The 16,480-nt window shown below is 44.7% G+C and overlaps 1 protein-coding gene across 4 annotated transcripts in view; it reads left to right on the top strand.

Moving 5' to 3' along the window:
* The first annotated feature begins 5,151 nt into the window (after positions 1 to 5,151).
* Positions 5,152 to 16,480, top strand: part of MIPEP (mitochondrial intermediate peptidase) — a 203,196-nt gene continuing 191,867 nt past the window's right edge. For all 4 annotated transcript variants that reach the window (XM_026493001.4, XM_026493004.4, XM_048215623.2 and 1 more), the window contains exons 1-4: positions 5,152 to 5,540; positions 7,488 to 7,661; positions 11,220 to 11,308; positions 14,100 to 14,186. In XM_026493001.4, coding sequence (XP_026348786.2) covers positions 5,352 to 5,540; positions 7,488 to 7,661; positions 11,220 to 11,308; positions 14,100 to 14,186 — 539 coding nt within the window. In that variant the 5' untranslated portion in view covers positions 5,152 to 5,351. The remainder of the gene's footprint in view (positions 5,541 to 7,487; positions 7,662 to 11,219; positions 11,309 to 14,099; positions 14,187 to 16,480) is intronic.

Here is a 16,480-nt window from a genome sequence, read left to right on the forward strand (position 1 = left end):
TTCCCTGGCTTGTCGAAGCATCCAGCACTACCCCCATCCTCACATGGCCATCCTCCCTCCATGTCTGCCTGCCAAACATCCCTCTTCTGATAAGGACACCAGTCATTTGGAATAGGGGCCACCCTAATCTACTATGATGTCATCTTAACCTGATTACATCTGTGAAGACCCTGCGTCCAAATAAAGTCACGTTCATAGATACCGAGGGTTAGGACTTCAGGGATTCTGTTTGGGAGACGCAGTTCAACCTGTAATAGACTGCTCTGGTCCCCCGAATTCATGATCTTCCCCAGTGCCGAATACACTCTCCCCATCCCACATCCCCCGAAGTCTTAACAATGTTAGCTTCAATGATAACTCTAGGAATCTCATCTAAAATCACCAGCTCCAAGTCCCCAGTCTCATCGTCTGAATCCTTTATGTCAGTTATAAGGAAGATCCATTGTGCGACACATCCTGGGGCAAAATCCTTCTCCCTCTGTGAACCTGCAAACCCAGACACATTATTTGCTTCCAGAACACAATGGTGGGAAAGGCACCATGGGATAGACAGTCCCATTCCAAAGGGGAGAAAAAGGAAGGAAAAAAGGGATCACAGGTCTCAAAGGAGACCAAAACCCAGCAAGGTGAATTCCATTTGAGATTTTTCACTATTTACCTTTGCAAATTTTTAAATGAACTATGCAAAAGGAAGAGGCTACTGGACGGAGACACCAAACAGAGTTACAGAGGGAAGTGGAGAATGGAGGTGAATTTACTAAGAAAGTGGGGTGAAAAGAAACTTGCCACAACTTGCCGAACTTCTTGTTCGGACGTGTACCATCCACTTCCCTCTCGTCTGGTAAAAGCATCCCACTGTGCACTCTCACACAAGCCTTTCAAACAGCGTAGACTCTACACTCTGCGGTGGACATGAGATTCAGGCCTGGCTAATAGACTGGCACCTTCTTCTGGCCACAGTGACTATCTCCAAAATCGTGCTGGATTCAGTCAGAGCCAACGAGATGCCATCTGAAACCTTGGAAGGCCTACTGGGGGGGGGAGGGGAAGCAAGATCTTCTTCAGGTGAAGCTAGAACTTCAGCTGGCATGCATTTAGCTAATCTGTAGAGCCCCAAAACAAAATCAAACAGGGCTGGAGAGAACCCAGTTCTGAGGACCTGTTTAGACCCCTCCGCCCAGCTGTCCTGAAGGCATTGATACCCCTGGACTACTGTGCTGCATGAGCCAGTCCGATGCAGGGTTTTTGTCATTATTGTCATTGTTACTACTGCTTTTGTCTAAAAGAATATTAAGTAGTCTAAGGCCCAAGGAGAGGGGCAACATGAGTGTAGTAGAAAAAAACCCCAGACTAAGAGTTGAGATGCACGGGTTGTTGTTCCAACCATGACAAAGGAATTTGAAGTGGGTACATCATTTAGCTTTTCTGTGCTCCAGTCTCCTATTGCACATCAGTGCTGGAATGGAATAATTTCATGTAGTCCCAGACCTCTAAAACTCTGGAAGGATTACATAAGTTAACTCGATATACTTTCTATTAATCGAGAGCAACTAATGAAGAAGCAAAGGATGCAAGCTCCGTGCATATTCAAGCTACACTATTTTCCAAATCACAACCTGGGGCCAGTTTGTCTGACAGGATGTGCTTCTAGAAATTGGGACTTAGAGCCATTCTATCCGTACTCCAACAGGTCAACACAGTTGTGATGATATCTTCATTCCCTGGAAAAATGGGATTTTTCTAAATTATCATTATGAGCAGGCAGCACTGCTGTAAATGAAATCCTGAAAAATTACTTGATGGTTATGGGAAATTTTGGAAATATACAGAAATAATTTGTTTATAGGTATTTTATTGGCCTTCCTTGATTTGTTTTTTCTAGAACAGAGCCAGGGCTAAAGCGAGTGAGGCACCCAGGGTGCGACACTGAAGGAGGCGCCCCCCATTTCAGGTGCTGACTACCTGCGCATGACCCTGACAGTGAGCGTCTCCTCCAATTTTGCACGCCAGCCCCTGCCTCTGCCTTGCTTCCCTACCTCCCCTCAGCTGTAGCATGACTGATCACTTTATTTACTGAACCAGAGTGTCCTTATTCTTTGGCTTCTGTGCATTTTTTGAATTGTAATAATCTAAGCTCTTTCTCCCCAGTGTAAAGCCTGGTTTTGTTATGGACTGAATAGGGAGGATACCTGTGCTACCCGCCCCCCCCCCCCCCCCGTTTTTTAAAAAGATTTTATTTATTTATTTGACACAGAGACAGCCAGTGAGAGAGAGACAAGCAGGGGGAGTGGGAGAGGAAGAAGCAGGCTCCCAGCAGAGGAGCCTGATGTGGGGCTCGATCCCAGAACGCTGGGATCACGCCCTGAGCCTAAGGCAGACGCTTAACGACTGAGCCACCCAGGCGCCCCTGCACTAACCCCTTTCTATTTAGGAACACAACTTTATAGTTTGAGGCAGACGTGAAGAAAAAATGCATTTATGATCGTACATAGGATATCAGCTTTTATAAAATTCTTTTTCTTTTTTTTAGGTCAAATATAGATGAGACATAAAACATGTCTTAAAGGATTTCAAAAAGATGAAGTTGACTGGCAGGGATGGGGCGTGTCTAATCTGCCATTTGGTATGATTTTTCATTGTTGTCTATGAATCTGGACTGCAGTTTTTATTTTATTTAATTAATTAATTAATTTAGATTTTAATTTATTTATCAGAGAGAGAGAGAGGGAGAGAGAGCACAAGCAGGAGGAGCAGCAGGCAGGGGAAAGGAGAAGCAGGCTCCCCTTTGAGCAAAAAGCCTGACGTGGGACTCCATCCCAGGACCCTAGGATCATAACCTAAGCCAAAGGCAGATGGTTAACCAACTGAGCCACCCAGGCGCCCCAGGACTGCAGTTTTTCTAACTATGCCAGGCTTTCTGCGTTTACAAAGGATAGTTTGTTAATTTAGGACAAGTCATCATGCCCTGAGGATATTTTTAGGCTTAAACGTTGCATTACAATGGTTAGGTATCCTTGTATGACAACCATTCTGGGCTAAAGGAAGTATCCAGATTTGAAACACCTTTGAAAAAAATATGATAAAGTAAGCATTTTTGTCAAATATACTGATGAATTTTCTTTTTTTACACGACACATCTGACATCTTTGTAAGGGTCTGCTACGCAGGCATTAGGTCTGTCACGTGGGGTGGCTTCCTAAGAACCAACCAGTTACCAATAATGTGATATTAATCACCATGGAGGTAGGGACTCCGGGATTTTAAATCATCGATTAAAAAATCAGTAGAAAATGAAATCACAGCTTACCATACAATTAGTTGGGCTTTTTCTCTCTGCCAGGCTAAACTGAAAACAAACTCCATTTGAAACTTGTTTTTGGGGGTGGATGGAGGGAGGAAGGGGGGTTAGAAGGTATCTATCGGAAGCATGTGTCACTCCTGGCCTTAACTTCTGGCTCTCTGGAACTTTCCAGAAGGTTCTTAGGACTGCTCAAACCCAACAGGCAGTGTTAAAATGAACACAGCTTTACCCTAAGCCCAAACATTCAGGTGAGGTAAAGGTCTAGAATGACTGTAAATAAAGCAATTTAAGAAAAGGTGACTGTGAGGGGTGCCTGGGTAGCTCAGCTGTTAAGCGTCTGCCTTTGGCTCAGGGCGTGATCCCAGTGTTCTGGGATCGAGCCCCACATCAGGCTCCTCCGCTGGGAGCCTGCTTCTTCCTCTCCCACTCCCCCTGCTTGTGTTCCCTCTCTCGCTGGCTGTCTCTATCTCTGTCAAATAAATAAATAAAATCTTAAAAAAAAAAAAAAAAAGAAAAAGAAAAAGTGACTGTGGATTGCCCGGGAACAAAAAGTTCACTTGGGTTCTTGGTCCTCTGCACAAGTTATATCTCTGACACCCAAGGCAAAGGAATGAATCTTCTGCGGCCACAGAAGACCACAGCCATCAATCCCCTCTGCTCCCACACACTGATTTAACAGAACCACTTGGTATCTAGCTCCTGCACAAAACCTAGCAGACAGGGGTACCTGGTAGCTCAGCGGGTTCAGCACTGAACTCATGATCTTAGCTCAGGTCTTGATCTCACAGTTGTGAGTCTGGACCTGCACTGGGCTCCATGATGGGTGTGGAGATCACTTTAAAAAAACAAACAAAAACTGAGGTGGAGAGCAGTATTTTGAGGAGGTGGTCGGAGGCTGCAGTAGCCTCCCATCCCTCTTGCTTACTTTCCTAGGGGGTCTTCTCATACCCACAACACTTGGCTTCATGTCTGCAGAAGGATCAATCCTGAAGGGGCCCATCCCATGTGGATTCGCCATTCAGCTGCACTCCGATCAACCCTAAAAGTGAGAGCCCAAGCAGTGGCAGGTGTGTGGAGTGAGACAGCCAGGCAAAATGTGAGGGGTGCTTTGGCGGCCTCGTTTCCCCTCAGTCCCTTCTCCAACTACTGATTTTTTCCCTCTCCACCTACAGAAGCCTCTCGAAAGAAAAACACCTTACAGTTGCACTAACCCTTTCACTTAATCTGCATGCCCTTCAGGAAGGCAGAGGAGGTCTGCAGATGAGGATGTGGAAGTTGAGCAAGGTTAAGCCCTCTCCCCCCACAACAACCTGGCCCCGACTCCAACTGTGCCGTGATTTCCATTCATTTCGGGGAGGCTAAGGCTGTCCAGAGCCCCCCCGCCCTTTTCCACACTGGCCATCCTAAGCCCCAAATCACAATTCCCTCCCCGCCTCCTGCCCCCAAATCTTCTCATTCCCCTATGGTTGAGAGAAGTTTGGCGACACCCTCCCTCTACAAATTTTTTATTGTAGATTATTATAACAAAATTTACAAGTCAGAATAAAGGAAGATTCACTGAGAGGCAGCGCAGTCGGTTCCACACAACCAGACGGTGCAGCCACATCGTCTAATTTCAGCCATCGTTTAGCATGGAGGCCGATAGAGTCGACGAGCGTCACCAGTCCTGTCACGTCGGGGAAGGCACTCAGACGGGCGTTCACTCAGCGTTCACTCCTCCTCCAAGATGAACTCACCCTGCAGCGAGACTTTGTCCGCCCCTCTCCAGTCACGTGGGAGGGAAGACTTAAACCTTGGCGGTTCCTCACTCCAGGCACACGGGGGCGCAAGACCACAGCGTCTGCCGTGAAGGCGGCGGGGCGACGCTTTTGCCCTCTGGACGCCGACGTGCCCACGTCCTGAGGGACCTCGAGCCCCGACCCGGAAGCGCTGGCATCACGTGGCGCGGCGTGGGCCGCTGCCTTGGAAACACGGCGCGCGTGGTCGCGGCGGGAGCTGCGGTGCAGGGGCGGGGCCTCGCGGCGGGGGTAGGGGCTGCTCTGGGATCAAGATGCTGTGCGCCTGGAGGCTGGGAGGGCTCGAACTCCGGGCCGCGGCTCTATGGCCGGGGCGAGCGGGCCTGGGCGGCTTCGGAGCCGGGATCCGGGCCCGGGAGGTCAGCACCAGCTGGTCCCCGGTGGGCGCCGCCTTCAATGTCAAGCCCCAGGGCCGCCGTCTGGACCTGTTCGGCGAGCGCCGGGTGAGCGGCGCGGGAGGGGGCTCCCCTTGTGCCCCCGGGATAAGCCTGTCCCTTCTCCGCGTGGCCAGCAGGGATCTGGGCGGGGTCCTTTGCGTTTGGGAGGAGTCGGTCAGTGAACCCACTTTGTACGGTGGGGTGTCGTTTGCGCTCGTGGTGACCTTGCCCGTCACCTCCTCTTTGAGGGACTGATTTAAGGAAGTGGGGCGGCCTTTGTGGGTCCTGGGACCTGCCTCTTCGTGAGCCCCTGCTCCTGGTGAACTCAAGATAGTTCATCCAGCCGGTGGCGGTGAATTCCGCCTGGAAGGTCCCGCCCTCGTCTCACACTCAGTCCAATCCCCGCTGAAGTTCACTTTTGTTCCAACCTTATACTTGTGCATTGGAGGCCTGGCCCCGCAGTTCATAGGGAGCATCAAGTAGTCGTGTAGTTACTAATTCCATTGATGCTCGAAATTCCGTTCTTAATTTTCCCCAAAGTTTTGGGCTCTTCTTGTTTAAACACAAAACTATTGCGAACAGTCTAATTACCTGTAATGCGATGACATTGATCACGTTGATTTCTTCCCCCAGGAAGTCACTGACTGACTTCTTTGATTCCTGTTTATTTTCTGTCTCCACACACCCAGTCTGGTATCTGGCACTCCCTAGACACCCAGTGTTTATTGAATGACTGAATTAAAGGTGAAAGGAAGGCAAGCTTGAGAGGGACTTACCTGGTGCCTGTTCTACTTTGCATTTATGAATTTTATCCACTTCAGGTTGTTGCTTTTATTTTTGCCTTTTTTACTTCTTCGTTATTTTTTTTTATAAAGATTTTATTTATTTATTTGACAGAGAGAGACAGTGAGAGAGGGAACACAAGCAGGGGGAGTGGGAGAGGAAGAAGCAGGCTTCCTGGGGAGCAGGGAGCCTGATGCGGGGCTCAATTCAGGACCCTGAGATCAGGCCCTGAGCCTAAGGCAGACACTTAAGGACTGAGCCACCCAGGTGCCCCTGCTTCTTCATTATTTCTAACATTGCCTTTTTAATAAAGAGTCTAGGACACGGTTACACCAAGCCTAATGATATGCTTTTTTATTTGATCTCTCTCATTAGCTGTGTGTTAAAAATATTTTTGTATGAAACTGGCTACACCAACTTCCATATGGGTAAATAACATAATATGGCTCTAACATAATTAGGGTAAGGAGGAGAACAACTATAGGTACCGAGTAGAAAGATGAAGAGAGTAAGCTTAGTTTTCAATGGATGAAATATAACTAATTTTAGCTTTATTTTTCTTTTGCATATCGTGATTTTTAGAATTGATGACAGATTTTCAAATATGCGAATTGGGTTTTGATTAAATAAGAACAACAAAAAATCCCAAAGGTTTTTGTAGTTTTTTTGTCATTATCGTTAACTAGTAGTCTGAGGTTTAGAATTCCCATCCTCCAGTATGGGGAGGTGTGCTGGGAAATGAAAAATAGTCTGTACTTGAATCAAATTAAATCAGTGTAAATAATCTAATTTGGTTTTGGTCCCAATTCTGCTCCGCCTGCAACTGTCTTTTCTTCAACTTCTTAATCATTTTGAAAAAAGGTTAATTTCATTGCATCCCTTCTCGCAGAAACAGTAGGTCTTATCAGTCCTGAAAGTTTTATCTCTTGCTGTTTTCAAAAATCAACATGTTAGTTATCAAAAAGTGGCTAAGCTGGGTGTTGAACCTTTATCATTCTAGTTTTGTTTCTTATGAAATAATTAAAAGTTTAAGAGAAATTCCATTCTTAAAATACTCATCGTCTAATTTATGTGGAATGATGCGGGGAATGTGAACATGGTGTTTGTGGTCACAGGTATTAGAATGGTAGGATACACCAATGAAAACCAAGATTTCCTTTATGCAAAAAGGACTTACTACCAAAAAATCATATTTTTAGTTACACATTGGACATATTCTCTGGGTTGCAGGGTCTTTTTGGAGTTCCTGAGCTCAGCGCCCCGGAAGGATTTCGGATCGCACAAGAAAATGCCCTGAGAAAGGCAGACTTGCTGGTGGAGCGTGTGTGTTCCTTGCCGCCTGGACCGCAGACTGTGCTCATTTTCGATGAGCTTTCCGATTCTTTGTGCAGGGTGGCCGACTTGGTAAGATGTTTGCGGTAACCCTTGAAGCTACTTCTCTGTCAAGCTGTTAAAATTTAAGCTAAGTTTATTAGGTTTAATGTCAGAGACTCTAGGGTTCAAAGCATCTGGTGCTTGGCTTGACAGCACCTAGACTAATAGCATCTGAGCTATTTGAGAGTTGTTGGGTGTAATTTATTGTAGTGGGAGTAAGTCGTTAGGAATGGGGAAAAAGTATAGGAAAAGGTGATGCGTAGAACTTGTACTTTAGTATGTATAGTTAAGAAAATACCCATGTGATGTATAATAAAAGAATGATTACGCATATGGCGAAGAGTCTTCATTTCTCAAAGATTCTTCATGTATGAAAACTTCTACCGGAATTTTAGTAGGACATTTACCTGTACGTTTATAATAAAATTAATCTTACGAAAAGCCAGTTTTTATAAACCTTAGGCATGTCTTTTCCGATGAAAACTAGGGTTTGGCTGTGAAACCGATTTTATTAAAGACTTCCTTTTTTCATATTTTGAAGTGGAAATAGACATGTACTAGGTCTCTTCACTAAGAATGCCACTGCTGAAGTAGAAGGCATGATTTTTTGTCTGTCCCAAAGAGCCACCTCCTCCTTAGTCATGTCAGTGAAGGCGATTATGTAGTGCACATAAGCCAAAATTGTGAACCCTCAGGGTCTTGTCGACTTGATATTAGACTATATATAATTTTCTCTTCACTTTCATTCAATACTGAGTCACCACCATGTGCCAGGCACTGTTCTAGGCACTGTTCATGTCATGAGTCGTGACAGACACTGTCTCTGACCTCCTGGAGTTTACATTCTGATGGTAACTTTTTTTTTAGATCTTAGTGAGGCACCAGACCCTGGTAAGAGGTTTGCCTGGATTAACCGAATTAACCTTCTCAGCATATCTCCCATTTTCAGATGAGGAAAGAAAGGCAGTAAGAGGTGAAGTGATATACCCAGGATCACCTAGCCAGTAAGTGGTGGAGCTGGGCTCGGAGGCCAGGCACCTTGGCCACAGAACTCTTGTCCTCACCTGCTGCTCTGTTCCTTCTACATGCTGTCTGGCTGCTTAGGGTCTGATGAATAGGTCTTCCTTACCTAGGAGAGATTGGAAAGTCAGTTAGCCTCCCCATTATTTTTTAAAAAGCATTATTTTATTTTTAAGATTATCATACAGTAAAATTGACTTCTTTTGGGGGATGGTACAATTCTATGAATTTTATATTCCATCACTCCAAAAAAGCCCCTGTATTATAGTCACACCCAGCTCTCCCCTCTTACCTCTGGGAACTACCCACCTGTTTTCCATCCCTATAGTTTGTCTCTTCTAAAATGTCAGATGAATGGAATCATTTGCCCTTTGAGAATGATCCCTCTCATCTCACATAACACTTCCCATCTTTGTTTTTCGCTGTTTGGAACTTTTTGCCTCCCATATGAGCAGGAACACCTTTCAGATTGTCATGCAGTCACTGAGTTTCCCCAAGGAGATTGATAAACTATCTTAAAGGGTTTTAACCAAGAGTGAAGCGAGGTGTGCTGCAGGCTTATTGTAGTCACTTCTTGCTTTTATAGGGTCTTGGTTTTGTTCTGAAGTGTGTGTAGCAAGTGCTTTGAATGATGGAGGACATGGGCGATGCACTGCCCGAGGACGCCTCACAGCGACCTTCTCTGCTTAATTGTGTCACTGAAATCTGACAGGGAAAATATTTGTCAGGGAATTTCACTTATGTGCCATCAAGTATTGGCTTTATTTGTTGGTGGTTCATTTGTTGTCTTAGCCTCCATTTTAATTAAGTGGTATTCTAGGATTTTATTTTATTTTATTTTATTTTACATTTCTGCTTTTGCTCCTTGCTAAGAGATTTTAACTCTCTGCATCATAGCTTGTCCTATTTTTGAAGATTTTTGTATTTATGAGGTATAGTAATATCTCATTAAAAAAGCTCTAAATGTGACTTATCTGTGGAAATAAATCTTTGGGTAAAAAAATTCAAAGAACCTTCTTCCTTTTGAATTTTTAAGACTTTACCTGCCAATAAGATCAATACTGTAATAAGGCAAGGGTTTTGTAAACTGTTATTTCCCACCAAATGGTCATTTGGTTTTGCTTTCTTTTTCTTTTTTCATACAGTTGCTGTATAACAGTATTGTTTTCTTCATCACTATTACAAGTGAATTTTTTAAAAGGTTTTATTTATTTATTTGAGAGAGCGCAAGAGCACAGCAGGGAGGAGGGGCAGAGGGAGAGGGAGAAGGAGACGCAGGGCTTGATCCAAGGATCCCTGAGATCGTGACCTGAGCTGAAGGCAGACGCTTAACTGACTGAGCCACCCAGGTGCCCCGCAAATGAATTTTAAAATGTATGCCAGTATTTTGAAATAAATATTGATTGTAAATTCTGCAACATGTAGATCAGTAATTTATATGACTTGTAAATTTTACATAGCTCGTTTTGCAGGTGCTTTAGTACTAATGTTATCTTATTGTTACATCAGATGCATTAAAACTATGGATTTAAATGTTTTTACATTGAAAATTATTTAATAATAAAATTAGGAAATTTTACCTTGTGGTGATTTTATTTCATATTATAGTCACACACGTTGTTTTCTTGGAGAATGAAGAATGTACGTGATATTTTGTAGTTCCCTTACATTTTTCTTTCGCAATATACTGTGATTAACATGAAAACTAAAATCTGGTTTTATGTGATTTCATTAAAAAAGTAAAAAGAGTTCTAGCTTAGTTTAATGCTAAAGTCAGTATCGAAGCCACCGCAGCACTGGTAGTTGTGAGTCATTTCAACTGAGACTGGGAATTCATATTATTAAAAGGCCTATAAAGAGAATGAGCCTTTGTTTTCTGCATGAAGGCTAGAACGTAGTTAAATCAGTCTTGAAGCTATGTTGTCTGTCAGTTGAAAAAAAAAAAGCCTCTGTAGTTGTTCTACAGGAGCCGGCAAACTTGAGCACCATATTGCACACAGTGTTCGTTCGGAAGTTTTAGAATATTTGAAATAAGATTCTGCTTTTTTTTTTTTTTTTAAAGATTTTATTTTTATTTATTCGACAGAGATAGAGACAGCCAGCGAGAGAGGGAACACAAGCAGGGGGAGTGGGAGAGGAAGAAGCAGGCTCATAGCGGAGGAGCCTGATGTGGGGCTCGATCCCATAACGCCGGGATCACGCCCTGAGCCGAAGGCAGACGCTTAACCGCTGTGCCACCCAGGCGCCCCAAGATTCTGCTTTTTTGAACTGTAGAATTAGGAAGAATTCACTTGGTGTTTATATTTGAAAGAGAACTTTTCTAAAATAAGGTTAATGGAAGTATTTTCTTTGGAATGGAACCCACTTGATTCCAAGGAATAACAGAATTTATAAATGTTCAGCAAGAAGCCGCTTAGCCCTACTGGTTTAGGAAAATGTCAGTAATGGAAATGCATAGGGCCAGCCAGATGGCACACTTGAAAGCTCAGGATTTCATTTTTACCCTCAGATCTTGGAAGAAAACTTTCCATCAAATTCCCTTTTGGTTTTGTCTTTCTTCTTTATTAGGCTGATTTTGTGAAAATTGCTCACCCCGAGCGCGCATTCAGAGAGGCGGCGGAAGAAGCTTGTAGAAGTATTGGCACCATGGTAGAAAAGTATGTTCTGCTCCCCTTCATTACAGTTTCGGGTGACGTGGTCTTGTGGATTCGTGCTTGAGGAAATTGGTCTCCAGGGCTTGTCCCCGCAGGGTAGGGGATGCCCAGTGCCCAGGGTGGCGGGGAAGAGGGAGGGCCCTGGGGGCAGGCCCTGCGCGCTCCTCCCTGGCTCCTGCAGTGTGCTGAGTTGCTTATCTGTTTGCTCGTCTGTTCTCTCACTTAGTTTCCTTGTCTGTAAGTGAAATAATGACACGAATTGCAGGAAAACGAGATAATAAAGTGCTTCTAGGTGCGTCAGGCACATAGCAAACATCCACTCTCCTTATTCTTGTGTGCATGAAGTGAGAGTTTTTAGTATCTCAGTGGCAGGTTGGGTTGCTTGATAACCCTGTGATTAAACCACTGTTGCATTGTTGGCTGTGGGCCAGAGACAAGTGGCCTTGCGGTCCCTTGGATCTGGGGTGGGGAGGGGTGGTCTAGGGAGATCCTAAAACTCTCAGGGAGGGCTGAGGTAGGCCGGGGCTTTGATGGAGTGAGTTATTTTCAAGCAATCTTGAGGTAAATTTAAATATTTTAAGCCACTTACGAGAGCTTGAAAGTGCTGGTGAAAATGGCTTCGAGGTGGACGGTGCCGTGTTCAGAAGCACTTAGGTGCGGGACGCCACGCCAGAGGGGTGGAGAGCCGGCGAGCGCGGCGGGGCTCGCCTGGCAGGAATGTACAACTGGAAACCATCGGAAGACTTTTTGACAAAGCAGAAGTTGGAGGAGGCGCATGGTGGCCGGTTGGAGGAGGCGCATGGTGGCCGAGCGCGGTGGCTTCTCTGGTTTGACAAAGCGCGCTGGAGGGCCTGATGCGTCAGGAGCTGCTGCTGCCGCTTCCCCCCCATCAAGTGTCATTTGCTCTCTTTGGGACAGCGCATGTGATTTCTCTTACAGCCACTGAAACCCGACTTGTTGACTGAGATCAAACTGGTCCCTGCACACTCCGGACACAGGGCATGAGGAAGGGCCTGGAACTGGGGGCTCCTTGGGAGAAAGAGCATCGCCCAGGGAAAAGCCCCAGGAAATGAGTCAGAGCTGCCAGGGTGCCTGCCTGAGACACCTTGAACGCTGGATCGGGCCTAACTTTGGATGCAGTTCTGGTCTGGATGTGGGTTCTTAATTTTGTGGCCAGCAAGGGAGCCGTAATTGGTAGTGAAGTGTGGAAGAGGATCTGTGCAAGGTCTTCACTTCATCCTGGAGAGTGTTTCAATCTTTCCTCCTTGGCCACACTCCAGTTGCTGCCCTGAGGCCCGCCGAGGGCCTGGACGTGGGTCAGGAAACCGAACTCAGGGCCTTCGTCAGAGCTTGGTTCTCGGTCCCTGCGGAGCACCAGGACTCCTTTTCTCCTTTAATCTAGCCAAATCATATCATAACCTGTTCAGCTGGTCTTCAAAAAACAGGAGGCTTTGAGGTGCCTGTGTAGAAGTGATTTATTTTCCCGTAGTGGAGATAAAAACCTAAAATTAGGTGTTTGTGTAGAGTTGATGCCAGCTGTAGACTAAAATAGAGACTTTATCTCAGGATCTCATGACATAAAACATAATGTGGGAGATTTGCTGAAACTTTTGAAGAGGCTATAGTGCGGGCTGTCTCTGAATGCCTGTTCTTTTGACATGTAGTGGCTCGTAGGGGGAGCAGGCCTGGAGGAAGTAGGTGCCCACATTGATTTTCTCCCTGTTTCCTGGGATTGTTGCCTGGGAGCGGGAGAGGTGGTATGCCTGCCCTTCTTGTTGACCATTTTCCCACTGGCGCTGACTGTCTCTGTTCCGTTGGTCTTTGGGGTGGCCCGTGAGAACTGTAGCAACAGAAACTCTTGGATTGCTATAAAGCAGCAGGTTTTTGATTATGCACTGACTAGGCAACGTGACCATCCTTGAGTTCCTGAGTAGGAATGGACAGAAGGTTCTTACAGCTTTGCCCTTCCCTGAGGATCCACCGAGCAGATTTTATCTAAACCAGTTCACCGTCTGGCCCCTAGAGTGCCAGGACTTTCTAGCATCCAGGGAAGAAGAAAAAACTAAGGACCTGGTAACGGGACTGTGGCTTGGGTTGGGGATAGAACTCAGGTTGGGGGGCCAAGGGCAGGCTGGCAAGGCCACCTAATGATAACTACTATTTGTTCCTTCATAGGGGGGCATCACATTAACCCTTAGGGTGACCTGAAGTATGACAAGTTCAAACACTTGCCCGAGATCTCAGAGTGGTGGTAGGGCTGGGGTTGTAACTCCAGTGTGTGGCCCTGAAGCCTGTGTCCTTGAACTCTTCTCGAGGTGTGGGCCTGCCACTCTGGCCCAGATGGGCAGAGGTTTCCCGGGTTCTAGGCTCTTCACTTGGGAACTGCAGAATCTTTGTGATCATCCTCCCATCCTCACTCCTTTTTTATCAAATAAACAAATGGCCATTGGCATATTGCTCACAGTGATTTCTCAATGGTAGTGGGCTCAGACCACTCAGATCACCAGCCACTACATTCCTCCCTCTCCCCTCTCTCCTGTCTGCTCTTCTGGTTCCAGCTGCTGACTGTGGCTTTAAATTTATCCATTTACCATTCAGAACCCTTTGTACCTTGACACTTTGCTTCATGTTTCTGTATTAACTGTGGTTATGCTATTTCTATTCCAAATAAAGAAACAAAACAAAACCCCAAACCTTTGGCCTCTGGGCATGCGACACCATTCTCTTAATGTAAAGTTAGAAAGAAGTTATTAGAAAATCATTTAATTTTTTTTTTCATTTGTAATTTTTCTAGGTTGAACACAAATGTGGAATTATATCAGAGTTTGCAAAAACTGCTAGCTGATAAAAAACTTGTGGATTCCCTTGATCCAGAAACCAGGTACTCATTCTTTTGCATTCATTATGGTTGTGATTATAGAGGCAAGATGGGAAGACAATGCCTCCCCGCCCTCCCCCCCCCCCCCAACCCCAGCCATGTCTCTGCACTCATAGCCCCCTCTGTCTGCAGTGTTTCTCCCCAGGTACCTACATGACTCTGGTACTTTCTTTAGGACTTCATTCAAATGGTGTCTCCTCCTCTTTGGTACCAGCTCATGCTCCATCCTCTTACCCTGCTTGTGTTTTCTTCTCAGTCCTAATCATTTCCAGCATGTTCTATTTGCTAACTTGTTTACATGCTTCTGCCTCACTAGACGGGAAGCTCATGGAGGGCAGGGACTTGGTCTGTTTTGTTCAGGGCTGCATCCCAGCACCGGCAGCAGTTCCTGGCCTGTAGTAGGTGCTTCACAAAGGAATGCCTTCCTGTGAACAGTTGGCAGTTACATTTAGCTTAATGCTTGAAGTTCCATAATCGATGCCACCGGAAGATAGAAGCAAATTGATTTTATTGACTGGTTGGATGTCATGATCCTTGAAATGATTTCCTTTGGTTCATTTGATTACCTTTATTATTCTGAATTGAAAAAGCTGAATTTCTCAGTGCATAAAAACATTTGATAGAGGATTTTTGGATACCATATTTCTTTGCTCAATGTATTTATTTATGACAATTTTATAAGTTTGTCATTAACCCGTCTATATATTACTTGTCTCGTAGCACAGAGGTTAATATTTTTTCTTACCTGTTTGTACTTATCTATTTTTTAAAAAAGAAATTTTATTTATTCATTTGAGAGAGAACGCACAAGCAGGGGGGAGCAGGAGAGGGAGAAGCAGGCTCCCCACTGAGCAGGGAGCCTGATGTGGGGCTCGATCCGGGACCCCGGGATCATGACCTGAGCAGAAGGCAGTTGCTTAACCGACTGAGCCACCCAGGTGTCCCATTTATCAACTTTTATTTATGGGACACTTATTCTTTTCACTCCTTGATTCTCCCTCCTCCTGTTTCCTTCTCCCCTTTCTGTCTTAAGATGTGACCTATGACCCCCACGTGAAGCCCCGTTCTGCAGGGATCAGTTGGTACTGGGATCTAGCTGTTAATCTGATATACGAGTACCATGCCGAATGAATTGCGCAATGAGGCTGTCTTTGGGGGGTTATTGTCACCTGACTTCTAATATGCAGGTATTGGTTTGATCTTACTTCTCTTCATTGATCCTGAGCCTCAGGATACTAGTAAAGCTAGCTGGGCCATCAGAATAGTTTGTCTTTACTATACTTTTAGGCTTGAGCATGATCTTGTGTTCATTAGCAAAACAAGTAAAAGTTGAATGCCTGCTCATTGTGCTGGATTTATACTCAACTGGTATTGACTTTGAGTAGAGACAGGTTATTCATAACCTGACTTTGCTAAAGATTGACTTCTCTACATTTAACGTATAAAAATTGTAGTGGACTAGGAGACTATTTTAGGTGCAAAGGACTTGTTCCAACAGGATACATACCTCATTTCTAGATGTTACTAAAAATGCCAAGAGGATTTTTTAAAGTAACAAAATGATAACTACATTGGGAAAAATGAGCTGGGTAGAATATCAGTATTCTAGAAAGGAAAGGTAACTTGGAAGCGGGAGGAAGAAGAATTTGAAGTAATAATTATTGAAATATCATGGTACTTGTGCATCATCAAGAATGTTGGCTAGCACCTGGAGAGAACCTTGTGTATAGTAAAGTGTAAGACAATGAATTATAAAGCGTAAGTATAAAAACAGAATTGTACATTGAATAAATTATCTTGGCATAACAGTTAAAAAGGAAATGATTTAAATTGAGTAGACCATTATCTTATTCTTTGATACATTCCTTGAAATACTTTTTCAAAAAGTATTCCCGGAAGGGTCCCATTAGTCAGTTAAGTTTGGAAATCTGACACATTTATGTACTGTCCCCTCTTAAAGAGTTTTAGTTTATTGGAGTCTGTGAGAAGCCCCGCTGTAAAGAAACCTGTTTTACTTGGGTTTTTCCAAAACCATTAAGAGCTTTCTTGTATGCAAAGAATATAACAAACACATCATCTTCAGAAAATATAATGGAGGGAAAATCCCTGTCATGAGGGCAACAAAAGCTGTAATACACCTTGAAATAAACTCAGGAACGCAAAGCATGCAGAGCCTCAACACACACACACACACATACCGGGAAGCATGAAAGATGATATTTAAGCAGTGAAACATACTGTAGTCTGAGATAAGGGAGAAGAAAGCTTCAGTGGTGGTCTCTACTGGTCTGTAAATT

This window comes from Ursus arctos, unplaced genomic scaffold (genome assembly GCF_023065955.2).
Source record: "Ursus arctos isolate Adak ecotype North America unplaced genomic scaffold, UrsArc2.0 scaffold_10, whole genome shotgun sequence".
Taxonomy (NCBI): domain Eukaryota; kingdom Metazoa; phylum Chordata; class Mammalia; order Carnivora; family Ursidae; genus Ursus; species Ursus arctos.